The sequence below is a fragment of the Sphaeramia orbicularis genome, chromosome 20 (genome assembly GCF_902148855.1).
Source record: "Sphaeramia orbicularis chromosome 20, fSphaOr1.1, whole genome shotgun sequence".
Classification (NCBI taxonomy): domain Eukaryota; kingdom Metazoa; phylum Chordata; class Actinopteri; order Kurtiformes; family Apogonidae; genus Sphaeramia; species Sphaeramia orbicularis.
The window spans coordinates 36085832-36112417 of NC_043976.1; the positions used below are offsets into that span (position 1 = coordinate 36085832).

General features: G+C 34.1%; 1 protein-coding gene across 3 annotated transcripts; it reads right to left on the minus strand.

Annotated features, from left to right (window-relative positions):
* Window positions 1-2043: 2043 nt before the first annotated feature.
* LOC115410985 (copine-3-like) lies at window positions 2044-26579 on the minus strand. 3 transcript variants are annotated; one of them, XM_030122864.1, is made up of 17 exons: window positions 26488-26579; window positions 26169-26223; window positions 22685-22878; window positions 22401-22580; window positions 20417-20491; window positions 17607-17678; window positions 17440-17517; window positions 17254-17343; window positions 14513-14611; window positions 13733-13816; window positions 12771-12830; window positions 11371-11504; window positions 9577-9631; window positions 8540-8591; window positions 8307-8440; window positions 4514-4747; window positions 2044-2317 (listed from the first exon to the last, which is right to left on the minus strand). In XM_030122864.1, exons 3-17 carry the CDS (start codon window positions 22841-22843, stop codon window positions 2198-2200), a joined length of 1626 nt encoding a protein of 541 aa, XP_029978724.1. In that variant the 5' UTR covers window positions 22844-22878; window positions 26169-26223; window positions 26488-26579; the 3' UTR covers window positions 2044-2197. The 3 variants fall into 3 exon arrangements, with proteins under 3 accessions (XP_029978724.1, XP_029978725.1, XP_029978726.1); XM_030122865.1 differs by having other exon boundaries at window positions 26190-26223; window positions 26488-26539; XM_030122866.1 differs by lacking the exon at window positions 2044-2317 and adding an exon at window positions 5682-5688 and having other exon boundaries at window positions 4639-4747.
* Window positions 26580-26586: the final 7 nt, after the last annotated feature.

Consider the following 26586-nt stretch of genomic DNA (forward strand, 5'->3'; position numbering starts at 1 on the left):
CCAGAGGCCTTTCCAGTGACACTACAAGACTGTCATTGATTGACTGATTGATCGATGTATTTATTTCAAATATGAATGTCAAAACAGAAGAAAATAAATAAACAAACCACTGAAACATAAGATTTATTATACATATTTGGAAAGGAGTGAGAAGAAGTATAACTTATAAACTCCCACCCCTGCTCCTTATATAATTAATAACAATAACCTTCCTAGTCTAAGCATATCTATACTTTATATCATAATATGACTGATACTTATTATTAATGAGGAAGGAGGCTGAACTTTGACATTTCTGAAAAGGAATTACCAATTTGTTAGACATGTTTGTGTTATATAATGTTTTTGTTTGATCAAACATAAAAAAATATTTGGGCATTTAGACCAAATGTATCAAATACTATAGCAAACTGAAACTCATACATGGAAATTGACATTTGAAAAAAATTTTTTTCGACTGGTCAGAAGGACTACTAAAGGCTCCAGTTTCAAAGAACTGGAATTTTCTGTCAATGATTTAATTGTTCAGGCTTTACAGGGTTAGAATATGTTAAAATGTGAAAAAACATCAGATTAGCAGCATTAAAAATGTTTTTATTTCATCGTTTTCACACAATATGTCAGTGAATACATGTTTCTTTGCTTCAAAAATTAGACTCGTGTCCAGCTGAGTGGACATATTTGCAACTCCATGAAAAATAGGTTCCTAAAAAAATTTCAATCGCATTGTTTTGTTATGACTTAAAAGGAATAAAAACATCAGGAAAGAATCTTGGTTAAGGTTCTCATTATTCATGCATGAAAAGGTTAATATTCTTTTATACTGCACTTATAAACATTGTTGTTAATATTTTCTATAATTTTCATTCTGTCTTTTGATAATTATTTTCAGTGGCTGTTCATGTCTGGGTAATGTGTTATGGGTGGTTGTTGTTTAGAAAATCAAAAATCTCCTTTCTGTATAGTGAATGTTTTATTCATGTTCTGTTATTAATAAAAAAAGACCTTTGAAAGAAAAAACACACTCAGGGATTAAAAACACCCCAACACACTTAAAAGCACAATAAAATGGATAAAAACAAGTAAAATACATAAAATGACTAAAAACACTAAAATCACAGTGCATTCTCCTAGTTTACTGCCTTCTGGAGACTCTGAGCCAAAAATGTACGTGTAAGCACAAATAGTGCCATAAACTCATCATATGTCAATTTTTTTCCTGCTTTTATCTGCATTAATTTCTTAAACCACCTCAGCTCTGCTCAAAACTGCCAAATGTTCAAGAATTTTCTGGATTTTAACACTGTTGTCACTTGTAATTTATGAAAAAAAAAAACAACAAAACATGGGATATTTCCATATAATACATGATGGAGTTATGTAGCATTTATATCAGAGTCTTGGACATGTCAAACAGCAATAATATTTCATTGTAAAATATAATAAAAACAGGATTAAATTTAAAGGGAGTTTGATAGTTTTATTTCTTAGTAATAGGGAACATGGAAAAAATACATTGTCAGTTATGATTTTTCCTGTCAAAAGTGTAAAAAAAAAAAAGTCTATGGCTGAGTATGTGGTTAAAGTTTAGAGATTAAATGTTAGATGAAGTCTGTCATTTTGATCTGTTAAATCATCTATACCCCAAAGTTTACCAACAGTCATGTGGTGTTTTATTACAGGTTTACACCATAATCGCCATCACAACTTAACCTGTTTGTACTTAACATGGATTGAAATGGATGTAAGTAAAAATAACTGAAACAGGAAGTTAGACGTAAGTGTTACACAGTTCAGGGAAAGTTACACTAGGGAAATATTAACAATGGAAAAACACTGATACTTTATGCAAGAATTATACAAGAAAATAGCAACATTTAGAGCAGCCAAGTCATGTTACACATTTATGAGGAGACTGTAATTACTTCATCATGCACTAAAAACTACCATGTCTTTTACAGGTCTACTTTTAGCTGAATATACTTTGAAATGAAATCAAATTTTAACATATATGGCACAAATTTGGGGTTCATTATGATATTTTATTTTGCATTTTTACAACACATTTATATAATATAGCACATGCTAAAAAAAATAGTAAATCTTTATTGCATGAGCAGAGAAAAGTGCAGGAGTTGAAGGTCAGCAGCGAGTAAGCAGTAAATATGAGGTACTTGGGTCAGGTTTACCCATCGCTCTATGACGGAGCAGAGACATCAGATGAATTCGGAGGTTTCAGCTTGTAAGAGTTGAAGAAAGAGGCCAACTGGTCAGGAAGCTCCGCCAGGACGCTCTGGGCCAGAGCCACATTGCTCCCCTGTAATTAAAAAAATAATAATAAAAAGAACAATCATGGAAGTAAGAACAAGAATTGAGATCATTAACCCTTTCATGCACAGTGGTCACTCCAGTGGACAGTTGTTCTCCAGCTGTTCTCTTGTATATTCATGGGTTTTGTTGTTTCAGTTCCATATCAGCCAACACAGTGGACACTTACGTATCATCCCAAACACTGCAATTCATACCAGTACTGTAACTTTGTTGTTCTTGATAAACCTGATCTGCACTAACATGTTTGAGTGTTAAAAAAAAATTGCTAAGTGTTATTAGACTGTAATTAACAGTTATTTAGTTTATTTTTTTTATTTTTTTCATATTATCTCCATGCAGGTATGTTAAAATGTGAGAAAACCTCAGATTAGCAACATTAAAAATGTTTTTTTTTCATAGTTTTCTCACAGTATATCAGCAAATACATGTTTCTTTGCTTCAAAAATTAAACACATGGTGTCCAGCTGAGTGGACATTTTTGTAACTACATGAAAAATAGGTTCATAAAAAAATCAATTGCATTTTTTTTCATGCCTAAAGAGGAATAAAAACACTTCGGAAAAAAATCTTGATTAAGGTTCTCATAATTCATTCGTGAAAGGGTTAATGATTAACCCTTAAAGGGGTTGTATTTTGCTAAACCCACTTTTATTAGTCTTTGGTTCTTTATTTGTGTATTTGGGGACCCTAATAGTTAAAAAAGTTTGAATTTGAATCCTCCAGGGGCTACAAAGCTATCTTTATATTCAATTTAGCAAAAACTGAGTGCTTAATTTGTTACGTCTACAAAGACATTTGCACATATATACATCAAGACTTCTGACGAACATTTCTCTTAATATGGCATAATTGTTTATCAGCAGCAGTGGTTGTAGTCCATACTGTAAATATGTCCAAACTTCGAGCTTATTAACTAAAACGTTCAGTTGTTGGTCGAACAGGACAGAGCAGCACAGTCAACAACCTGGAAAGGGTGGGGCGTGAGGTGGCTCATGTGCATTTAAAGGGCCAGCGCTCAAAATGACCTTTCTGGTGTCATTACTCAGAAATAGGGTTGAAGATGGACCTGTGGAGTTGAATTAATGAAGAATTCAGACCCAAGCAGAGCATTTACAGTTTATGTAGACCACAGGAAAATATTTTAAAATGCACAATGCCATTTAAAAAAGCAAAATATCACTCCTTTAAAGATCTCAAAGTATTTTTCGGGCAACTTCCGAACAAACTTTTCTGTATAATTTAACATTTCCTAAGTAATTTATCATCATTTTTATATATTACTATCCTCTGTATTTTGCATTTTTCAATGTAAATCATGCATTTTCCTGTATTTAATTGACTGGTCATGTAGATGTTCATAAAAGCTCAGAGCAAATTTACTGGTTGTTATATCGGAACAGAGAACAACGAAGAAAGTTTGACTTTTTCAGCAAATATATCATTAACTGAACATAAAAGCAAGAATCTATAACCACTGTCATTTATCAAACTCCATGGGTTTTACTGGTGAATCAACGGTGCAGAAAATGACGGTGTTTCCACGTTTACTACGGAGCCTCTGAACATCCAAACGGGTCACATTTGATGACCAAGAAAAGATGACAAACTGCATTTTACCTGAATTATTTCAGAATCAGAATACTGTATTAATCCCAGGGGGAAATTATTGGGTGTTACTGTCCCTCTATTCAAGTATAATACAAAGTAGCAGGAAAGAAATTATCAATACAACAGAAAAAGAAAAAAGTAAAAATAAATAAACATATTTTTTTTTAATTAGAACAGCAATTTGTACAATATCTACTAGACAATATATTACCAATATGACAATTAAAGAAATATTCATAAAAAGTGTGCAAAAATATAGTTGTGTGTAATTATAATTATGTGGTTATAAGGTAGAATTAAACAGTCTGATGGGTGAAGGAATGATTTCCTGTGTTGTTCAGTGGTGCATCTGGGTGGACTCAAGTCTCTTACTGAACATGCTTCTGTGACTGACCAGTACATCATGGAGTGGCTGAGTGGAGTTGTCCAGTATTGTCCAATACTGTCTTGATTTTGGACATGTATTTCATGTTTTGATAGGATTAGTAGTTCAGACTTTATTATGCATTTTAGATCAGTAGATGCTTTAGGTTGACGGTGGATGTTTAGGTTTTTAAGGGTTAAAGACGTTTACCTGAAACTGTCTGAAAGGCACAAACTGGACAATGTCTCGAGCAGCGACGTGACCAAAGGGCGAACGCAGCAACTTATCATCGCTGTCCAGGAACTCCATGGCGCTAAAATCTGCTCCGCCCACACCCACGATGATGATGGACATGGGAAGGTAAGAGGCTTCGACAATGGCGGTTCGTGTCTGGTCCATGTCCGTGATCACTCCGTCAGTGATGATGAGCAGCACAAAGTACTGCTGCAGATGCACCGAGAAAACACAACACGTGAGTTCACTGTTCGACTGAACATCAGTGAACACATTTTCATTCAATTTCATTAAAATCACAAGTTTGTTTACCTTATCATTAACCTTATTTTACACAATAAATGAAAGATTTGGTCCAGAACATTTTTAATTGTTTGCTTTAATAATACAAGAGTTTAAAGGGTCAATGTTAAATATTTAGTGACATATAGCAGCAAAATTCTAAATCAAACTGCTCAACCTTTAATGGAAATCCCCTACAAAGACTCCAAAACATACATTTGTTAAAGTCAGTGCTTGTTATGTCTGATTTGGACTTTTTAGTTGAGGGGATACTGAAACTTGTCAACACAGTAAGTGATGATAACTAAATTAGTTATTTTTTATTTATCCTTCATTTTGGTAGGGACGTCTGATTGTGAAATACAGTCTCTTCTTCCGATGAGTCCTGACATAATAAACACATTAAATCACATTAAAAAGCGAAAAGAAAAATGTGCAACATTTCTGTTTTTATACAGCTGGCACTTTAATGTTCTGAGAATATGTGCAACATAAACAGACTCATTGTTATAATTATAACAAGATAATTGAACATTTCGTATTTTTATTTGGAAAAAAATTTCAGGGAGCAGTCTGGTTGACTTTATTTGTATTATTAAAGCAAAAATTTGAGTTGTTTTTGATTTTCAGATCAAATTATAATATATATATATGTGTGTGTGTGTGTGTGTGTGTATGTGTGTGTGTGTGTGTGTGTGTGAGAATGGTTATAATATTGATGTTTCTGTGAATAAAAGTTATAGATGAACCACTGATATAATTTGACTGGGGTTAAGGAGGCCAGATAATTATTTCCTTCCTACAAAGAGGGGCACAACAGAAAAAGTATGAGAAACATTGCATCATATGAACGCTAATTTACCTTAATGCTGGATGATAGATGCATGATAAAACAGAAAGAACACAAAGAGGTCCATTCTGAACAACTGCAGAAACATGGAAACACTATAGGTTTACACACCTCATTTGAAGGAAACAAAAACAAAACTACTCATATTTCAGGTGATAATATTACACTGAGGAGTGAGTGATACGGACATAAAAATAACCCTTTAACATCAACACTCCTATAGCATTGTGGTTGTTATTAGCATGTATATAAGTCAGTTCAGAGTGATTCTTTGAGTCAGTCCACACTAAAACTGTTCAGTTGATCCTCTTTAACCTGCAGATCACTGTGTAACCTGTTCCCCTGTCGCTGTCAAGTCCTGACAATGGACTTAAGACATAAATGGAGACAGAAACTGAATGAACTTGTTGGGTGAACTGTGAAGAAACTGCACACAGACAACTCCCTTATGTAAGGTATTTGACCCATTTTTAAGAATGGACTTTTTCTGCATTTTTGTGTTTCTGATTTCTAACTTATTATATGGAATAGGTTTCTAGCTAATGCCATAAATACATCCAGTTTCTCTTCAAAATCAATGTAAGATAGAGGTGTTCTTGAATGGATTTTTACTCATATTTTGTTGTTATTTTTTGGGGAAAGTGTTTTAGTTCAGGGAAATGTATTCATTTTCATGCCTCAGAGTCATTTCCTAGTGATATACAAAGACCGGTCAAAAAAAAAAAAAAGAGTTCCCACCTGGATTTAACTAGGCAAATACTCCAGCAGAGGTGTCAAGTGTTTACCTTACTTAATTAGAACTTTTGGCTATCTATACTTAACTGAAGTGATTATTTTTCAGCAGACTTTTTACTTCTACTCCTTTCATTTTCACACAATTATCTGTACTTTCTACTCCTTACATTTTAAAAATAGCCTGGTTACTCCTATTTCATTTCGGCTTGTTTTCATTGTGGCTTGTCATTGTTCAAATAAAAAAACACTATCCAGATAAAGCGCATCATAGAGTGAATTTGATTGTGGTTGGATGAGAAGTATAAGCATATACCATTCCGACACTCTATTGGTTTGTACGTGATCCACTGCACCAGACTTTTTGCACCATTCCAATACTTATATTTAACTAGTCACCATATCTTCCACTCCATAAAACATATGTCAAGGCTCAGTAGTGCACATATATGGTACTTTAATACATTTGCGTTGGACTAAAATGCATTCATTTTCAATGGGCATAAATGTGGCTAAAATAGGTATATTAGTGCATCTCACATTTTTCACCGTTAACATTTTAATATAACATTATAGTTATTATGGCCTTTAGAAAAAAAATTTTTGAGGAGGTGGGGTAGTGCACTATAGGCCCCTGTGGCACCACCTAAGCTTTTGTCCTAATGGCATTTGTTTCCTCTTACATTTACTTTCCTACTTTAACCCATAAAGACCCAAACCTCCACTGGTGACCAAAAACCATCTACCGATCTAAAATGTTTAATCATTTCTGATCCACTAATCCTATCAATACATGTAAATAACTGGTGTAAAATACAGTTTGTCATCTTTTCATGGTCATCAGATATGACCCATTTGGATGTTCAGAAGCTCCGTTGTGAATGTGTAAAAACCGTCATCTTCTACAACACTGATTCACCAGTAAAACCCATGGAACTGGACCGATGACAGTGGATGGACATTTTTACATTCAGTTATTAATATCTTTGCTGTATATGTGACTTTTTCTTCAGTTTTCTCTGTTTCTGGTATAATATGAATAATAACTTTAATCTGAGTTTTTTATGACAATATACATGATCAGTAAATTTAATATGGGAAAATACATGATTTTCACTGAAAAAATGCAAAATACAGGGGATAATAGTATAATAAATGATGATAAATTACTTAAGAAAGTTAAAATAGAGAGGTAAAACGAATTTGGGAACTGCAACAAAAGTAGCACTGGGTCTTTATGGGTTAAGTAGTTTTCACTTCAAATCACTACTCAAAACTCACCTGTTCAAACTTGCATTTTCTTGAGCCCCTTTGTTGTCTTTGTTCTTTTTGTTTTGTCTGTTTGTGAAGCATCTTTGAGTGTCCAAAAAAGCGCTATATTAGTTTGATGTATTATTACTATTAAGTAGTTTTGAAATCAGTACTTCTACTGAGTAAAAAGCTTGAGTTGATACTTGAACTTCTACAGAAGTCTTTTTAAACCCTAGTATCTATAGTCCTACCTGAGGAATGAATGGGAATACTTTTGACACCTCTGTACCTCAGATCCTTCCACTGGATAATTACTGCAGTTTAGAACCTGAAGGATTTACACAGTGGTCTGGCTCTACATCATCAATACAAGAACTCCGCCAAAAGTTAATGCAACTATGGATGAAATTAAATGTGACACTTCATATACTTATTGAAATGGATTTGTGCCACGATCAAAGCTGAAGGTTATCCAACAAAATATTAAAGTGCCCAACTTTTTTACTGGCCAGGCTCTGTAGATTCCATTTCTGTGATTAAATTCTATACTGCAACTTAAAAGACTCCCCAAAATAAAGATTGCTGCAAACAATCTGATATGTATGTGGATGACTTACACAACAGGCACATACAGTTTTTTGTTTCGTTACTTACCGAAGCCACGTTCTGTCTGAGCGCTTGTCTGGCAAAACAGGCGACATGGTTGATGACGGGTGAAAAGTTGGTGGGACCCCAGAGTTTCAGCTGAGGTAGACACTGCTGATAGGCTTGGACCACACCCTCTATACCTGCAACACAACATATACATACACAAGTCATGTACGGGTATGTGTGTACTAGTACCACCACAGGTCGTAACAGTCACATACAGTCGCACTTGAACTCACCTGCGCAGAATGGATTTGATGGATTGAAGTTGACTGGAAATTCATGGGAAACCTGTGGGAATGATTTAAGAATAAAATAGAAATAAGTCAAATAATATGTAACAGTCAACATCAATTTATATATATCTAGTATCAGACATAAGTGCTTTCAGATACATTTAATATAAATTACGATGTTCTGAATTAAGGAGTTTTTATGTCTTAATGATTACATTTTTCCTATATTTTTATCCTTTTTTTTAATACGTTTTTTAGTGTTGTAAATAGTAAGTTGGCTCATTCTTCTTGTGCATAACATGTTTGTCACTGGCCTGTAGTGTTGGAGAGATTTGTAGACTGTAGATTTGTCAAATTATTCCAGATGCTGGTAAATCATCAGTTATGTTGCATCATTATGTCGCATTATTTCCTCCACTTTATTTTTTAACAAATATTATGCAGGTCTGTTAAAATTCTCCTTGATTGTAAAGGTTTTATGTTGGACCAAACTGAGTTGAGTCTTAGCTCAGTTCAGCTCAATCGACTTTTTTTTTTAGTTTAAGAAAATCTCAATTTTCACAAAATATAAACTAACTCTTCTTGACATGTTAAAAACTAAACTGTGGTATCAACCTGAAAATGATCCATCAACTGGATGAGATCATTTTCCTCCCTTTACCGCTGTATGGATTGAACAATTCTATAATAAATAGTTGAAGTAACATAATAGCATAATGTGATCTCTGTCAGCAAACTCTAAACTTCAATAACAACTAAACTATTAATTCTAAACTGTTAATTTATCAAAATCAAAATAAAACAACCTACTACGGCGTTAGTAAAACTGAAATCGAAAGCCACCTAAAAAACTAAACTAAAACAAAAACTAATGCAAATTTCTAACAATTTAAGCCTTCATAAAAAGTAGACTTACTGTTGGATCTTGTGCAAACAGATTCACTAAAACTGCTTAAATTCAATATGTAGAACATAAGCATTTAGAGAGTGAGTGGAGAAGTCCTTGATTAACAGGTTTTCAATCATGTTTCATACCATACCTGCCAGGAGGGAGGAACCTGGGCTCCAAAACCGAATACAGGAAACATCTTGTTACTACAAAGAGAAAATAATCATAATCACATCACTTGCGTCAGAATGATTTAACATTAAATATAAGACCTATAAGGTGTGAAAACTGCAAGAAAAGACAGACTGACTGAAAGTGTTTTGATAAAGAGGCAAAGTCCTGCTACTTGTCCACAGGACCATATGATCTTTGTCAGTTTACAAAATAATTCTTTGTATGAAATGGCTCAGTTGGCTGCATCTCTGTTAAAAGAGGTGAAAGAGAACCAGAAGTCTGGTCAGGTTGAGTCCACAGAGACAAAGTTTGGATGATGATGTTTGGGTGTGTAGTCCAAATAATGTATTTTACAGTCTTACAGCAAAATGCGATTTCACTCATTGCAACACTATCCTTTACACTGACGAACATATTATGTGACTAATAGCATGATGAGTACAGTCCTCTGATGGAGTGTAGAAAAGGTTCAGTGTTATTTATTGCCATCTAGTGGTGAAGTTGCACATTGCCGGATTGAATCATAATCTGCACAACAATGTATTTCCAATTTATTTTTATTCACAACAATAGAACAATAGAAACAATTTGTGTGTGTATGTACTGTATGTATGCTGTGTACAAAGCAGCATAAATGTATAATGGGTTTTATTTGTATAAATGTATAGTGTGTTTTACTTGTCAGTTAAATGAGTGCACTGGATTGTACTGTTTTAATGTGAACTATGTTGTATGTTGGGACTAAAGATGGAAATTAGCCTCGGTTATAATCTTGCATATTGGCACATATTGTGTTTATTAATATGCACCGTCCCTTTGAAAAATAAACTTCAACTTCTTCTTTTACTTATATTGATAATATTTGTCTAGCACATATTGTACAAATTACTGTTCTAACTGTGTTTTAATAGAGTGTTTTAATATATTTATTTGCTATATATACTGTATATCCAGCACAGGGGTGGCCAAAACCGGACCACCAAAGGTTCTAATCTGGCCTGTGGGATGAATTTGTGAAATGCAACAATTACACTGAGATATTGACGGTCAAAGATGTCAAACTTGTTTTAGTTCAGGGGCCAATGTGATCTCAAGTAAAATAATAGCATAATAACCTATAAATAATGACAACTCAAAATGTTTTTCTTTGTTTTAGTGAAAAAAATAACACTAAGTTATGAAAATAAATGTGAACCCACCCTGAACAAATATGCACAACCAGAAATGCCTATATATAGCCTAATATATTGCCTGTTACTAAAGGTTTTGTGCCTTTGTAGATCTGATCTGTAAAGCATGTGTATAAATGAAACTTTGAGGCATAATATTGTCAAAATTGTACTTATTTTTCTTAAGAAATGTCAGGTTTTTTTTCAGGTTATTCATATCCTTTTATTTGGATACTTTGTAAATGGAAATATTTTCAAAATTAATGTTTTTTTCTTCTTTTTTTGTTTTTTTCAGAGTATTTTTGTAGTATTGATAATTTACACATCACATCACCCTGGTCTTCAGCAGTTGCTAAAATGTTAAAACCCTGAGTAGATTCATCTGTTCTTTGTTTTTTATTAAGGTGATATTAACTCTTGAACACACTCAAACATAACAGTTGATAATAAGGAACCTAATATTGAATGCCACTTGCTGTAAAATTTTAACAAGAACAATAATTCCATTCTGAGCAGCTGTGGAAACATATCAGGAAAAAACACAATGATTATATTCCATTTCTGTTGATAGATCCTCCTTAATCTTACACATGGATGTTTACCTGTCGTAGTCCTGGATGACATTCCCCACGGCCCAGATGGCTTTCAGGTATTCGTTATATCCCTCGGGGTTTATGTAGTGGAGGGACTCGCGAGTCCTGGGGTCCCCATTGGAGCCCGTGAAGTCTATGGCAATCTTGTCCAAGTATATAAGAGGATAAGAATCAATGCAGGGTCAAAGTTAATTTTCAGAGGTAAAAAAACCCCCAAAAACCTTAAAGTCAGTAATTTTCAATAATGAGATCAACACAAAGCACAGATCATTTTGCAACAATCAGAATGTGATTGATTTGAAATAGAAGAATTGTGCAATTAAAAGTGTACATATATATTATATTATGTATTTATTTAATTTATTTATACTGTTTTGGAAATAATCATTAGACCATCTGTGATTTTCTACAGGAATTCAATATTATAGAATTTCAATTTGACATTTTATGATCTCTTTTTGTAAAATTAACCTTAACTAAACTGCTCTTCAGCATGACATGACCATAAATTTAGGTTACTAGCAGGTTAGGAAATACATTTTTTATATTAAAGTGTAAATACAGTCCTCTGCAAAAATCATAGACCAGTATTAGGTTTGTTGGTTTAATAAAGTTCTAAAAGCCACACATGCATTTCTCAGTCTCTGTATTAAGATGCAATCTGGACATCTGTGAAGTGTGTACAGCAGGAAAAGCAAGGAAAAAACAGCTTTTATAAACCAAGTAGTATTTAGTGCGACCTCTCTTTGCATTCAACATGTCTTTAACCCGTTTATTCTGACAATATGAGATTTACAGCATTAATTTTCTGATGTTTTATACCAGGCTTCATTCAACACATGTCAGATGTTTCTAATTGTTTGTGCTGCATCTTACCATGAGGTCAGAGGTCATACTAAATTGTGACTTTAACCTTTACAACACATTTAGTTAAGTTTTTTGTGTGTCTTTTAAGGCTGTGAACATATTTCCTGTATTTTCTTGTATCTGAGGAAAAGAGAATGAGAAATAAATATGTATGCTCATTTCAATTATGAAAAACACAACAAAGATAAAGGTGGAATAAGACTTTTGCACAGAAACTGTTTTTTCATTTGTCTTTTTGAACACAAGAAAATGCTGATAATTTTGTTACGTTTAGTTCTGTTGAGTTCAGACACCTTTATTTATCCCAAATGGGCAATTCATTTGCAGCTTTTTCACATGTATTTAACAAAGATTAATAAAGAAAAGGAAGTACTGTATTAAGAGACATATGGGCCCAAAAATTCATCAAATAACTAACTAAAATCCAATAAATTGATCCAAAATGGGTGGGGTTTATGTTTAAAGTCAAAATGACAAATATTGACTTTTCACTGCTTTGTCACAGTGGTCTAACAATTATTTCCTGGTATTTCCTCACTCACAGTGAAGTTGATCTGACAGCCCCCCATGATAAAATCCAGGAATGTAAACTCCTTCACCAGCTGAAAGGAAAAACAAATAAACTGAGTACAGTGAGAGCACCAGAAAAATCACAGACATGAGGTACAGTAAATCTGTTGTAATGACAGCATCTATAAATGATCTAATAATAAAGATGAATCATATTTTTTATTACCCCTGTTCAAAAAAACATCAAGGTGTGGGGGCGAATTGTTGGAGGTCATGTGGTTCAACTATAGCCAATCATCACCATGTATTCTGGAGCTGCCCCAAAATAATATTTTTTTTGGTGAGAAATTCATAAGAGTTTAAAAACTATTTTTCATAATAACGTATCATTTGAATTTTTGACAATGTACTTGGGGGTGGGAATGAATGTTCAAACTGAAGCAGACAAATACCTAATGAGAATATTACTGGTCGGAGGGAAGAGGGCCCTGACCAGGAAATGGTTAAAACCAGATGCTCTAACATTGGATGATTGGTATAAAATTATATATGATGTTTATTTTATGGAAAGACTAACATTCTCATTAAAAATGCAAATGGAAAAGTTTTTGAGACTGTGGGCTAAATGGATTAGATACATTAGACCCAGGAGACCAGATTTGCTATAACTTAGTGAAATATCATGTGGATTGTATTGTATGTGGATCTTTAAGGATGGATGAGTGGAAATGACAGCCATTGTTCAACTGTTTAGTAGTATATAAACCTGTTTAAAACATGGTGGAAAATGTAAGGGAGAGCAGGGGTTGGAAGATCATCGCTGTTGAAACATGTCTTGTGTTTTTTCTTTCTAGTGTGTATCACAGAGATCTTGTAAAATGCTGGACTATGTATGACCTCCCTGATAAAAATAAAATTATATAAAAAAAAAGATGAATCATAGTCATAAAATATACTGAAAGTGAAGCCTTTTTTTTTTTTTTTTTTTTTTTACCTCACAGCGCCTGATGCAGATGACACCAGAGTTCTTATAGTCTTTTTTCTTCAGCTTTTTGGGGTTGATACACTCAAATTCAGCCTGAAAGTGACAACATGAGGATATTCTTAAAGCCAGACAATCATCTTAAAGGGGTCATCTTTTGCTAAACCCACTTTTATTAGTCTTTGGTTCATTTAATCATGTATTTGGACCCTAATAGTTCATAAAGTTTGAATTTGAACCCTCCAGGTGCAGCAAAGTTATCTTTATATTCATTTTGGAAAAAATGGAGTTCATTTCTACAATCTGTTTTAATTCCTTCTTAATTTGTTACGTTTTATAACTAGTTATGTCACAACATTTGCACATATAAGGTCCAGACTTCCGACGAACATTCCTCCGAGTACGACATAATTGTTTATCAGCAGCAGCAGTTGTAGTCCATACTGAAAATATGACCAAACTTCAAGCCGATTACTTAAAATGTTCAGTTGTTGGTTGAACAGGACAGAGCAGCACAGCCAACAACCTGGAGGGGGCGGGGCCTGAAGTGGCTCATTTGCATTTAAAGGGCCAACGCTCAAAATGAGCTTTCTGGTGTCATTACTCAGAAATAGAGTTAAAAATGGACCTGTGGAGTTAAATTAATGAAGAATTCAGACCCAAGCAGAGCATTTACAGTTTATGTAGACCGCAGGGAAATGTTTTAAAATGCATAATTCCATTTAAAAAAAGCTAACTATCACTCCTTTAAAATCAGAGGTAGGCGACATTTTTAAAACACAGAAGTCTCACCGGTGAAGTGGACGTTCCCGTTTGCATCTCAGCGAGTGTGGTTTTAAAGCTCCCGATAAGAGCGTGGGAGCCATTGATGTGATGGTCGTAACACTCGACCTGAGGACAAACCAAAAGATCTGTAACAACCACAGTCATTGACATCTGGCATTTCTATTTAAGAAGTTATAGTTCTGTCGAGATGTGTTCATCTTATAGATAGACAGAAAAATCTCACACTTCCTCAACACTTTCCCTGGCGATGGACGCAATATTAGCATAAATACAGCATATTTTTCACAGTATAATGTGTAGAAACCACCTGAAGAATATGTGATTCTTGAAATAATTGGCTAATATGATTAAAAGACACCCATATACAGTACTGTGTTAATGTTTTACGCCAGATGTAGGTTTGTTTTTACCAAAAGTATAATGATATATTACATTTCTAAGCCTCTGTAAAAAGATATAAGTGAAATATAGAACAGCAGACTGACTAGTACTTAGTGTGATCATCCTTTGTATTGAACATATATTTACTGAACTTATCTTCTAGTGTTTTCCACCAACACTTGTCCAGTGTTTCTTATTGTTTGTTCTACTTTTTGTCATGGGAATAGAGAGAGCACAAAATACTGTTTACTGTAGAAGACATGTAGGTTTTTGGTGAGTTTTTCACGCTATTCCTTTCTATTTCATTGTAGTATTTTAATAGAGACCGGGAAATACATTTTAAAAACAACATTAAGACTTGTCCACAGTACTGTACTGTATGTCAGGTGCAACTTGCAGGTTAAGGAACGCAAAAGAGTAACGTCTATGACAATGGTCTAATGACTGGATTTTACAGCCTATATGCATATCTATAAATGCTTTAGTGTCACTTTAGAGAAAGATGCATGACATAATAGAAGGGAGTCTGTCCCACTAGTTAATTTTTAACACTAACAACTATATGGATAAGGATGTTAGACAACAGTCAAGACAGATTAGTGCTGCAATAAGTCTTTTGTCAAAAAAAACAAAAAAACAAAAACAAATATGAAGAAATAACTGGGATTAAAACTGAGGTAAAAAGTATGTGGCAGGAGCTGTACTTCCATAAAATGTTGAGAAAATCTGTAAAGCTGCAGAAATAAAAAGGCAAATTATGCTTATTTCTATAAACTTGTTTTGAGCAAATAATTTAGGTTGTGTTGTGTTACCAGCAGGTGGAGCTGTAAGGTATTTTACACATGGCTGTAATAAACAGAGTAGAATGAGCAGAACATTTTGTTTTTATTACGCTTAAAACAGAGGAATAATTCAATCCCCTGCTCAGTCCATACTAGCTGTTGTATAAGACGTTATTTCACATTTTATCAATCAGTGGATCTATTACACAAGTAATAGTAATACATCGTTTTATTTGGTATTGGTTTATTGTTCTTATTTTTATGGTTTATGATTTCACAGCTTTTTATGTTTTTTAATCTATTCTTGTATTATATTCTTTTATTCTGATTTTTATTTATTCTTCTGTACAGTGCTTTGGTCCACTGCAGTTATTTTAAAGTACTTTACACATAAAGTTGGATTGGATAAGTTATATTTCTGCTTCATAAGATTTATCTAAAAAATGTTCTCCCATTTCCTCAATCCATGTTTACTCTTCAGCAGAAAACAGCAAAAACCACCTTAAACTTGTGTTTATTTTACCATTTCTTTAAGGGAAAAATACTTGAAACCAGTGCTGGTACTTGACTCAACAGTCATATGACCACAAAACATGTATTTCTGATCTTCGATAAAATACTAGATGAGGCATTAAAATGACTAAAATAATGTTACACTGTGTAGCGACTGCAATAAATGCGTACTATTCCTACTGTTCTGCAACAAAGAATTGAGCTTTTATGTATTTGTAAGAAAATATTGAGCTATAACAGCAACAATATTAAAAAATATGTATCAACTGAGAGAGGATTTATAGGGTTTTGAGTGTTGGTGAGAACTGATTTTCCTCTAAATTTTTACGCTTTTGACTTGAGGGAATATTTCCAGATGTTTATACAGTACAGGATTTCATTTGTCATCGTGAATAAATCAAGGAAAACATGTTACCTGCAGGCAGCTCTTCAAAATAAAAGTAAGATATGAATGATCTTCAGATTTTTACAATTATTTTATTGGTATTTATTGGGAGCTGGATTGTGCTATAGTTCAAGGATGTGTGTGATGTTCTAGCCTGTGATTTAGTTTCATTGTTTTAAATTTTTGACTCATAATGCACTTGAAATCAGTGAAACTACCCTCTGCATAAACATCCTGTGACTCTACAGAATCCTTTATTTACCAAGGATGTTGTGGACATGAGTCATCCTAAAAATTTTACCCAAACAAAGCAGAAAAATCATCCCTAGAGAATGGAATGTATTGTAAATACTAAATGCAGCGTCATCTAAAAAGATACTCTAATGGAAATAAATGTGAGTTAATCAATTAAATTAAAAAGAACAGAAAAAATTGCAGACCTTTGTGCGATGCCATCATGACACGTGCACACATTCACACATTGCTCATCAAGGCGGGCCACAAGCTTTTAGTTTGGGAGCAAGAAAATGAAATTACAAGAAGAAAACAGGGATTAGTATGCTTGAATATCGTGGTCAGTCAAACTAGTGTGAGGACTAGTATTTTTACACAGCGTGGTCAGTAAGCAGCAGTGTAACTAGCACATTAGCCTGAAAATATATAAAAACTGAGATTTTTCTTGTTACTTTTATAGGTTTCTCCACATCTCCTCCACAAAGAGCTCGCAACGATACGCGAAATGGCCGCCACACTGGATTCAGATTGTTGTGCACCACCTGAAGATGTAAAACAGGTAACAAGGAGCTCACGACAACAGTTTAATGTAAAGATAAAAGTGAAGTGGGTTAAGTATGTGTGTAATGAATATGTACCTCTGTCCTGTGGGCGAGCTGCCACGTCCTTTCTGTCTGTTTGTAGAATTCCAGGAAAGGGTCGGACCACCACAAATACTGAAACGACAACATGTACGGAATCATTTCAACTACTTAACAGAGTTCGAATGACAAAAACCAAAAATGTGAAACCAAAGAGTTGCTACCTTTTTGTCCAGTTTGCGGGCTGATACCTCAAACTGTGCCGCTCTGTTGTCTGTTATTTCCTCAGCACAGATCTGTAAATAAAATCAGAGATAAAGTAAAAAATAAAAGAGTTGCTGAACTGTTAGAGCTTTGAGACGTGGCGCCAAAAAAAGTAATTTTCTTTACTTAACCTGTGTGTTGCATAAGTGCGATACCAACAAATAATAAGGGAGTTAATGTGCACAATTTGTTTAAAAAAAAAGAGCTTTTCACAATAAATAGAACTGAAATGAAAAACCTAATCTTGATTTCCAATTTTGGTCTTTTTACACTGATTAAAATATAACGCCTTAAAATGTTCCACCAAATAAAACAACGGCTGCAGTTACATGGACAATACTCAATTAATAGTTCTGTTCACATGGACGCTGATTTAATATGAAGAAGAGGAGCAGAACTTGAATTCTGGCTTTTTATTATTAAGATGACCAAGACAAACTCAAAATGTGCTCTGGGATAAAAAAAAAAAAAAAAAAAAAAAAAGATGTGCTTCTTTTTTTGGCGTGAACAAATTATAATGCAAGGTTTGATTGAAATTATGGTTCAAAATCACCAACAAATCAACATTATATATCCACAGACGGTATCACCTACTGAATGAAGTATAAAGCTCATTGTTTACACATATCTGTATTATTATATCATCACCATTTTCTTCTTCAAACTAAAACTCATATATTCTTATTTTGACAGTCACTCAAAATAGACACTGTGTCTTATAATCTTCATGTGCTCCATCAGCTGATAGTTTACATTATAGCTCGGTTAGCTTAGCTCTGTTTTTAGACAGAAAATATGCCAGAGTAAAACCACAGATCACCTCTGTTTAATGTAGGGTTTGTGTTGTTAATAGCTGCACTAAAGAACTGTCATAGTTTAGTCTGAACCATGAAGCAGCAAATGGCAACTTAGCAAAAATAATAACATCCCATAATAACTTTATACCTTCATAAGCCTCATAATCAAACTCAGCCATGTAGAAGAAACGCTGACATCTCAGTATCAAACTCCGTTCTTTTCATTTATAGTTGTGTGAAGTGGTGAAAACGACAACAGTGCTTCTAGATTTTATTACTTTGTCAATTTCTTTAACTCCAGAAGTTGCTTCTTATCAGTTCTCATCCTTAACTCAGCCTTGGATTTAGTTTTCACCACTTTCAGAGCCTGGCAGATTGACTCACTACTCCCTCTAGTGGTCACATACATTCACAGGAACATAATTTTAGTTCATATCTTTGCAACACAATACACTGACAACTTTGACAAAAGATCAGATGTCTTTATTTTAAAGATTCTGGTGATACTTTTGGGTCATTAGCCATTCAGCAGCTTTGTTTTTCATGTTTCTTCATGTGACCTCATACTACCTTTCATTTGAGTCTCCTCTGGTTGATGTGCTTATATCTAAATTCCCATGTTATGAAATTTAATGGCTTATTTCATTACAAAACTGTGCCAATAATGCTCCGAGCCAAACAAAGGTCGCTCCCAGACTGTGTTAAAAAGTTCTGTTTGATACGGCAAAGCAGGTATGATTTCAGAGGTGTTTGTACAGGGTGGGGGAGCAAAATTTACAATATTTTGAGGCAGGGATTGAAAGACAGTGTATGACCAATTAGTTTATTGAAAGTCATGAGAATTTATTTGCCACAAGAAAATTGACATAATAGAAAATGTTTTTATTCTATGTGTCCTCCTTCTTTCTCAATAACTGCCTTCACACGCTTCCTGAAACTTGCGTAAGTGTTCCTCAAATATTCGGGTGACAACTTCTCCCATTTTTCTTTAATAGTATCTTCCAGACATTCTCGTAATAGTTTTGCTCATAGTCATTCTCTTCTTTCCATTATAAACAGTCTTTATGGACACTCCAACTATTTTTGAAATCTCCTTTGGTGTGACGAGTGCATTCAGCAAATCACACACTCTTTGACGTTTGCTTTCCTGATTACTCATATGGGCAAAAGTTTCTGAAAAGGTATGGATAATAGTGTTAGGTATGATTATGACATCAATATATGTTTGGTTTCAAAACAATTGACGTAGTGCCTGCGGAGAAAAAACAACTAAATGTTCATTGTAAATTTTGCTTCCCCACCCTGTATATTTACGGTACAAAAAGCTGTTAAATGTATAAAAAAAGATGTATTTCTGTTATTGCAGTTAAATTATGGAATGACATAAATATACATTTAAGGATGTGTAATTCATGAATGGTTTTCCAAACACTGGCTTGTAAAAATATTTTCGAGGGATACAAGAATGATTTTTGATGTATTGATTGGTGCCTAAAACGGATTTTGATTTGACTGTAGGCGAGGCGTATATAAGCATTTAGCTTCTGCCTAAGCCTGTTCAGTCTCAACAGAATTCACAGTCGGTTGACTATAAATCAACCTAATTGATTGTATGTTCTGTATGATGGAAGATGACTGAATCAACTTAAACCTTAAACCTTACATGAGGTATTTTTATTCTGACTGGCCTGTTGTTACTTGTCAATTTATTCATTTGAACGGGACAGTGAGCATTAATGAACATACATGTTTTTACATGAATGTAAACGCTCCAGATTTTAGCCAATGGCCAGCTTCCATCCATTGTCCCACAGGAGATGTTCCATACAAAAAAAACCAATAAAAGTACAAACAACTATAAAATTCTATACAATAGCCAGATATTTCAACCATGCATTAGTGTAATATTAACCAGATTACAGTCAGTCAAATCTTATCATCTGTTTATAACTTGAAACATGAATTCCACTCACTGTGATGGTGCCGCGACCTGCAGGCCTCCCGTTCTTCAGCAGCAAAGATCGAGTCATCTGTTTGTTGGAAACGATCTGAACACAAACAAAGCATTAGCTGAGTCACACAAACATGACAACATAGTGTGGAGGTGTCAAACTCATTTTAGTTCAGGGGCCACATACAGGGGTTGGACAAAATAATGGAAACACCTTAAAAAATCAACAAAATATAATTTAATATGGTGTAGGTCCGCCTTTTGCGGCAATTACAGCCTCAATTCTCCGAGGTATTGATTCATACATCTTGTGAATTGTTTCCAAAGGAATTTTAAGCCATTCTTCAGTTAGAATACCCTCCAACTCTTTTAGAGACGATGGCGGTGGAAATCGACGTCTTACTTGAATCTCTAAAACTGACCATAAATGCTCAATAATGTTGAGGTCTGGGGATTGTGCCGGCCATACGAGATGTTCAACTTCATTAGAATGTTCCTCATGCCATTCTTTAACAATTCTAGCTGTATGGATTGGGGCATTATCATCTTGAGGTGAAGGTGTTTCCATTATTTTGTCCAACCCCTGTATACCCCTATATGATCTGAAGTGGGCTGAACCAGTAAAATATATAACATAATAACATGTAAATAATGACAACTCCAAACTTTTCTGTGTTTTAGAGTAAAACATAAAGTAAAATTACATTATGAAAATGTTTATATCTACAAACTTTCTTTTAAAAAAAAAATGTGAATAGCATGAACAACCATGGACAACCTGACATTTTTTAAGAAAAATAAGTGTAATTTTTAAAAATACTATGCCTTATCTTCTTATTAACACATGTGCATTACAATTTACAGATCACAGTGGATCTACAAATACACAAAACATTTAGTAACAGGCAGAATGTTGTTAAAATTACACTCACTTCTCTTAAGACATTTCAGGTTGTTCATATATGTTCAGGCTATTTCCATTTTTGTGAAAGGATAGACGTGAACATTTTCATGTAATTTTACTTTTTTACACTAAAAGAGAAAAATTTGAAGTTGTCATTATTTATAAGTTGTTAATATAGTATCAGTATGTGACCTGTGGGGAACCATGGGTTGTAGATGTGGTAGGGAGAGCAGACTATTGGGGAAAGTCATTAGTCTATATTTTATAAGTACTTACATAAAAATTGTTTGGTGAGTAATTCTTTAAAATGTGACCGGCAGTTCATATATTAATATGCAGGTGCTCCTGCAGAATGAAACTGTGAGCTATGGAGCACACGAACAAGGTGGGGGGGGTGAATAATTGGTAAGACGGGTGTGTGTGAATGATTCGTAAACCACCTGGGGGGGGTCCATGCCGTGCATACCTCAATAGGTACGCACAGACCATTCCGTACTACGTCTCCCGTTTCCCTTTATGACATGAAAATGAAACTTCACAGGCGTTACTAATTCCTCTACGTCTCCCGCTGTCGTGAAGCTCATTTACCTTTTCCCTACTTCCTGAAACTTCACAGACTTTCTTTTGAGGGGGCAGGATAACCTGATACCGATATGTTGGGAATGTAGCAAGTAAATGCGGCGTTCCTGTTCTTAACTTAACGTCCCGTCATGCAGCGTGGTACTGCTTCCATGCTTCCGTGATTTTAAGGTAATTGTATTCCAAAATGACTGATATCTCCAAAAATGTTTGTCCTATCAACTTGCAGAGATATTTAATGTGGAGATGGGACTATTCGTCAGCTGTAGGTACCAAATTAGCCAGGTAAAAATGTCTAAATTTTGTCAGAATTGTGCTGATACACACACACAGACGCTCTGAGCCCTTCCAGTGTTATGATATAGATTTTACCAATCCAACCCACTATAGATCTGAACTAAAATGATTTTGACACCATTAATTGTTAATATCTTCAGTGTAATTTGTGCATTTCACAAACCCGTGGGCCTTATGTTTGACCCCTCTGACATAGTGGAGAAACAAAGCTTAAAGTGAAGTTTACCTGGCCTAGGGTGCATTCGAGCTCCCCGAGGAAATCATCATCACCCAGGTCGTAGGTGTTGTTGTCAATATCGTACACGCAGAACTTCAGCCTCTGCACCATCTCGAAATAGTAGTCGAGGACGAACTTTTTGGCAAACTTTGGATTCAGGCAGTTCAGTATCATCTCTGTGCGGCCAAACTGATGTACACATACACACACAAAAAAAAAAAAATCAATAAAACATGTGAAATGATGTGTTAAAGGTTAAAATGAGTGAATCTGCAGTGAAACTTCACACACACCTCGTACCACATCGACCCTGAAGAGTTGAGGTACAACGCACACAGAGGGTCCGATTTGGAGAAGACGTCCATGTCCATCAGGTTCTCACAGGATATGGTCAGCTCCACCTTAGTAGCCAAATGGGTGGCCCCTATCGCTGGGGCCCCACTTAAAGCCATGGCTGCTCTTCCACGAGATGCACCACAGGTAAAGCCTATTTTGAAAATGTTAGGTGTAGAAAGTACAGATATTTATGTTAAAATCTATAGAATAATGGTTCATTGTCAGATTTTTGCTGGAATAATAATAATAAGATAAACAAGAAGAAGAAGTGTAGTTGTATAGCAGTTTTAAAACCAGATTTTTATAAAGTATTTTAACCCATAAAGACCCAGTGTGACATTTGTGTCGGTTCCGAAATGATTTTTTTTCTCTATATTTAACCTAAAATATTTAATAACTTCTGATCCACTAATCCTATCAATACATGTAAATAACTGGTGTAAAATACAGTTTGTCATCTTTTCATGGTCATCAGATATGACCCATTTGGATGTTCAGAGGCTCCGTAGCTACCGTGGAAACACCGTCATCTTCTACAACATTGATTCACCAGTAAAATCCATGGAGTCGGATCAATGACAGTGGATGGAGATACTTGGTTTATATTCAGCTAAAAAGTCACTTTGTCTTCAGTTTTGTCTGTTTCTAACATAATAAACCTCAACTTTAACCAATAAGGACCCAGTGTGACATTTGTGGCAGTTCCAAAATTATTTTTTCTCTATATTTAACCGTCCTCAAGTGATTTATCACCATTTATTGTAATATTTTGTATATTTGTATTTTGTGTTTTTTTCATTGAAATTCAGGTATTTTCATATATGTAATTTGCTAATCATGTAGATATTCATAAAAGCTCAGATTAAAGTTGAGGTTTATTATATCCGAAACAGAAAAAACTGAAGAAAAGGTGACTTTTTCAGCAAAGATATCATTAACTAAACATAAACCAAGTGTCTCCATCCACTGTCATTGATTCACCTCCATGGGTTTTACCAGGGAATCAATGTTGTAGAAGATGACGGTGTTTCCATGGTAACTATGGAGCCTCTGAATGTCCAAATGGGTCATATCTGATGACCATGAAAAAATGAATAACTGTATTTTACACCAGTTATTTAAAGTATTGATAAGATTAGTGGATCAACAGATGTTAAACAGTTTAGATCAGTAGATGCTTTTAGATGCCAGTAGCTGTTTGGGTCTTTATGGGTTAACAGAAAAGACAAAACAAGGAAGTTTTGTTTTGACCATGAGGCCAAATGATAACCAAATCAGTCTTAGATTAAAAAAAAAAAAAAAAAAAAGGTCAGTTTGAGATGACAAATGATACAAAGCAAAGCAATAATAAAGTTAGATATTAACTAGAGAACAGCCGTAAAACAATAAAAGCAAAAACACATTAACTGTATATGTGTGTGTATGTTGTTTTAGGACTGATTTTAAAGTGTATGTTGCATTTTACGGATGTGCATGTTTAAAATAGAGCTTATTTTAACTACTTCATATTTAGTTAAATATTATAAATCAGCAGCAGTACATCAGCTAACCCTTCAAATGACTAACCTTTCATGCCATAAACAGCCACTCAACAATCAAAAGCATCTACTGATCTAAAATGTTTAATAAATGTTGAACCACTAACCCTAGCAATTTGTATAAATAACTGAGGTAAAATATAGTTTGTCATCTTTTTATGGTCATCAGATATGACTCATTTGGACGTTCAGAGGCTGATGAATGTGAAAACGCCGTCCTCTTCTGCAACATTGAGTCATCAACAAAACCCATGTAGTTTGACACATGACAGTGATTAAAGATGCTTGTTTTTACAGGGTTCCTACAGGTTTCTACAAGCTAAATTTAAGACTTTTTAAGACCTTTTTAAGACTAATTAGAACAGAATTTAATGCTGGCATACTGGCAAAAATTTGTGACTCACAGAATGTAGGAAAATGTATTGATTTACTCCAACGCTGAGTCATTTCTCACCAGGGGCTGCAAAGTTAGCAAATACTGGTTCCTAATTTCAATATAAATTGTCAGGTTGGAATGGGTGGAACTGAATAATCTAACATGACTTTCTTTACAGCTTTCCCAGATACACACAATACAGCCAAGAAGTTTATGGCAATGTAAATTAAGACCAACCATATCAAATTTAATACCTTTTTAATACTTTTTAAAGGTTTTAAATGCAGATTTGTATATTCAAGACTTTTAAGACTTTTTAAGATGCTGCAGGAACCCTGTTTTATATTTTTTCTTCAGTTTTTCAGTTTTCTCTATTTTTATATTATAACCTTTGAATTTCCTCTGAGCTTTTCAAGGTTCAAGGTTCATTTTATTGTCATTACATGTAGTGTGTACATGAAATGAAATCAGTACTCAGGTCCAGCAATGTACATGGTAAAAATCCTATAAAATGAATCCTACATTAAAAATAATAACAATAAAATCTGATAATAACAATAAAACCTAATAATAAATAATGACCATCTATACGATTAGTAAATGAAATATGGGAAAATACACTGAAAAATGCGAACTGCAAAGGATAATATTATTACACTGGTCAACAACAATTATTGTTTAAGTTTTTTGAGCTGATTTACGATCATTTTGGTGTGCTGAATCCAAAAATCACATTAATTTTGCTCAATCAGGTCAGCTTTCTGAACTATGCTACATATTGGCTTTTTAACATTTTTTGCTTACATTTATGGGCATTTTCATATCATATGATAAAAAATTCTTTCATATTTCTTGCAATAAACGAGTTCTGAAGATTTTACTTTTGACAATTTATGATTAATGTTTTTTTTTTAATATTACAGGTGAATGAAATGGCTTCGACTAGAAGATCTAGCACAAATAAGCCTGACGTATTCTGCTACATCTGCGGTGAATACACCATTGTACCTAACAGGAATCCTATTAGAAAATGATTTTTTTCTCTTAAAACCTATTTTGTGTGAGAACTAAATAAAAAAATCAACTGATAAAGTCACAAAAATGTAATCAATTTTGTGAGAAGATCAAATTTTTCAAAATCAAATTAGCAAAAAAACCTGACCTGATTGAGAAAAGCAGATGTCATTTTTGGATTTAGCGGTGCAAAATGCTCCTAATTCAGTTGAAAAAACCTAGACAACTTGCTAAAAACATTTTTTTGTAACCCAGTGCAATCAATGGTGATAAATCAACCAAATGTTAGATGATGAGAAAACAAACACTGGAAATCTAGATATTTAAAGGTTAAACGAGAAGAGGAGAGTTTTTCAGATTGTCCCTAAAATTGATGTGGAAAAATACTGGTGTTCACTGGAGAAGAAGGGGATGAAAACTAGAGGAAGCACTGAATATAGTGGAGTAAAAAGTGCCATATTTATCTGCAAAATTCAATTCAATATAAGTACAAAGAATACTAAAGTAAAGTACCTGAAATTAAAGTGAATGTACTTGTATCCCAGGATTATATCATAGGATCAGACCCCTGAAACAGACAGAACAAGTAAATTAGAAGATTAGTACAAGAGACAATAGTTTTAAAACTCAGAAACTGATCTAAGAGATGTAAAAAATAAAAATATACTGTAAATATTCTTGTTAAACTAGTATTAAATAGCCAGTATTAGCTCAGTCTCATGTTGGCAGCAGGTGGGTGTGGCGACGTCTACAGAACTAAAACAAACCCTGACAACAAACACTCCGAAAACACTGTATAACTGAATAAAACCTTCAGCTCACTTGTTATTACCTGTTCAATTGCTGAAATATACCATTTTCCTCGTGTGTGGTTGTGAATGTATAGATAACAGTTATCTGACAACAACAGCTGTACGACCAGTGGGCGGAG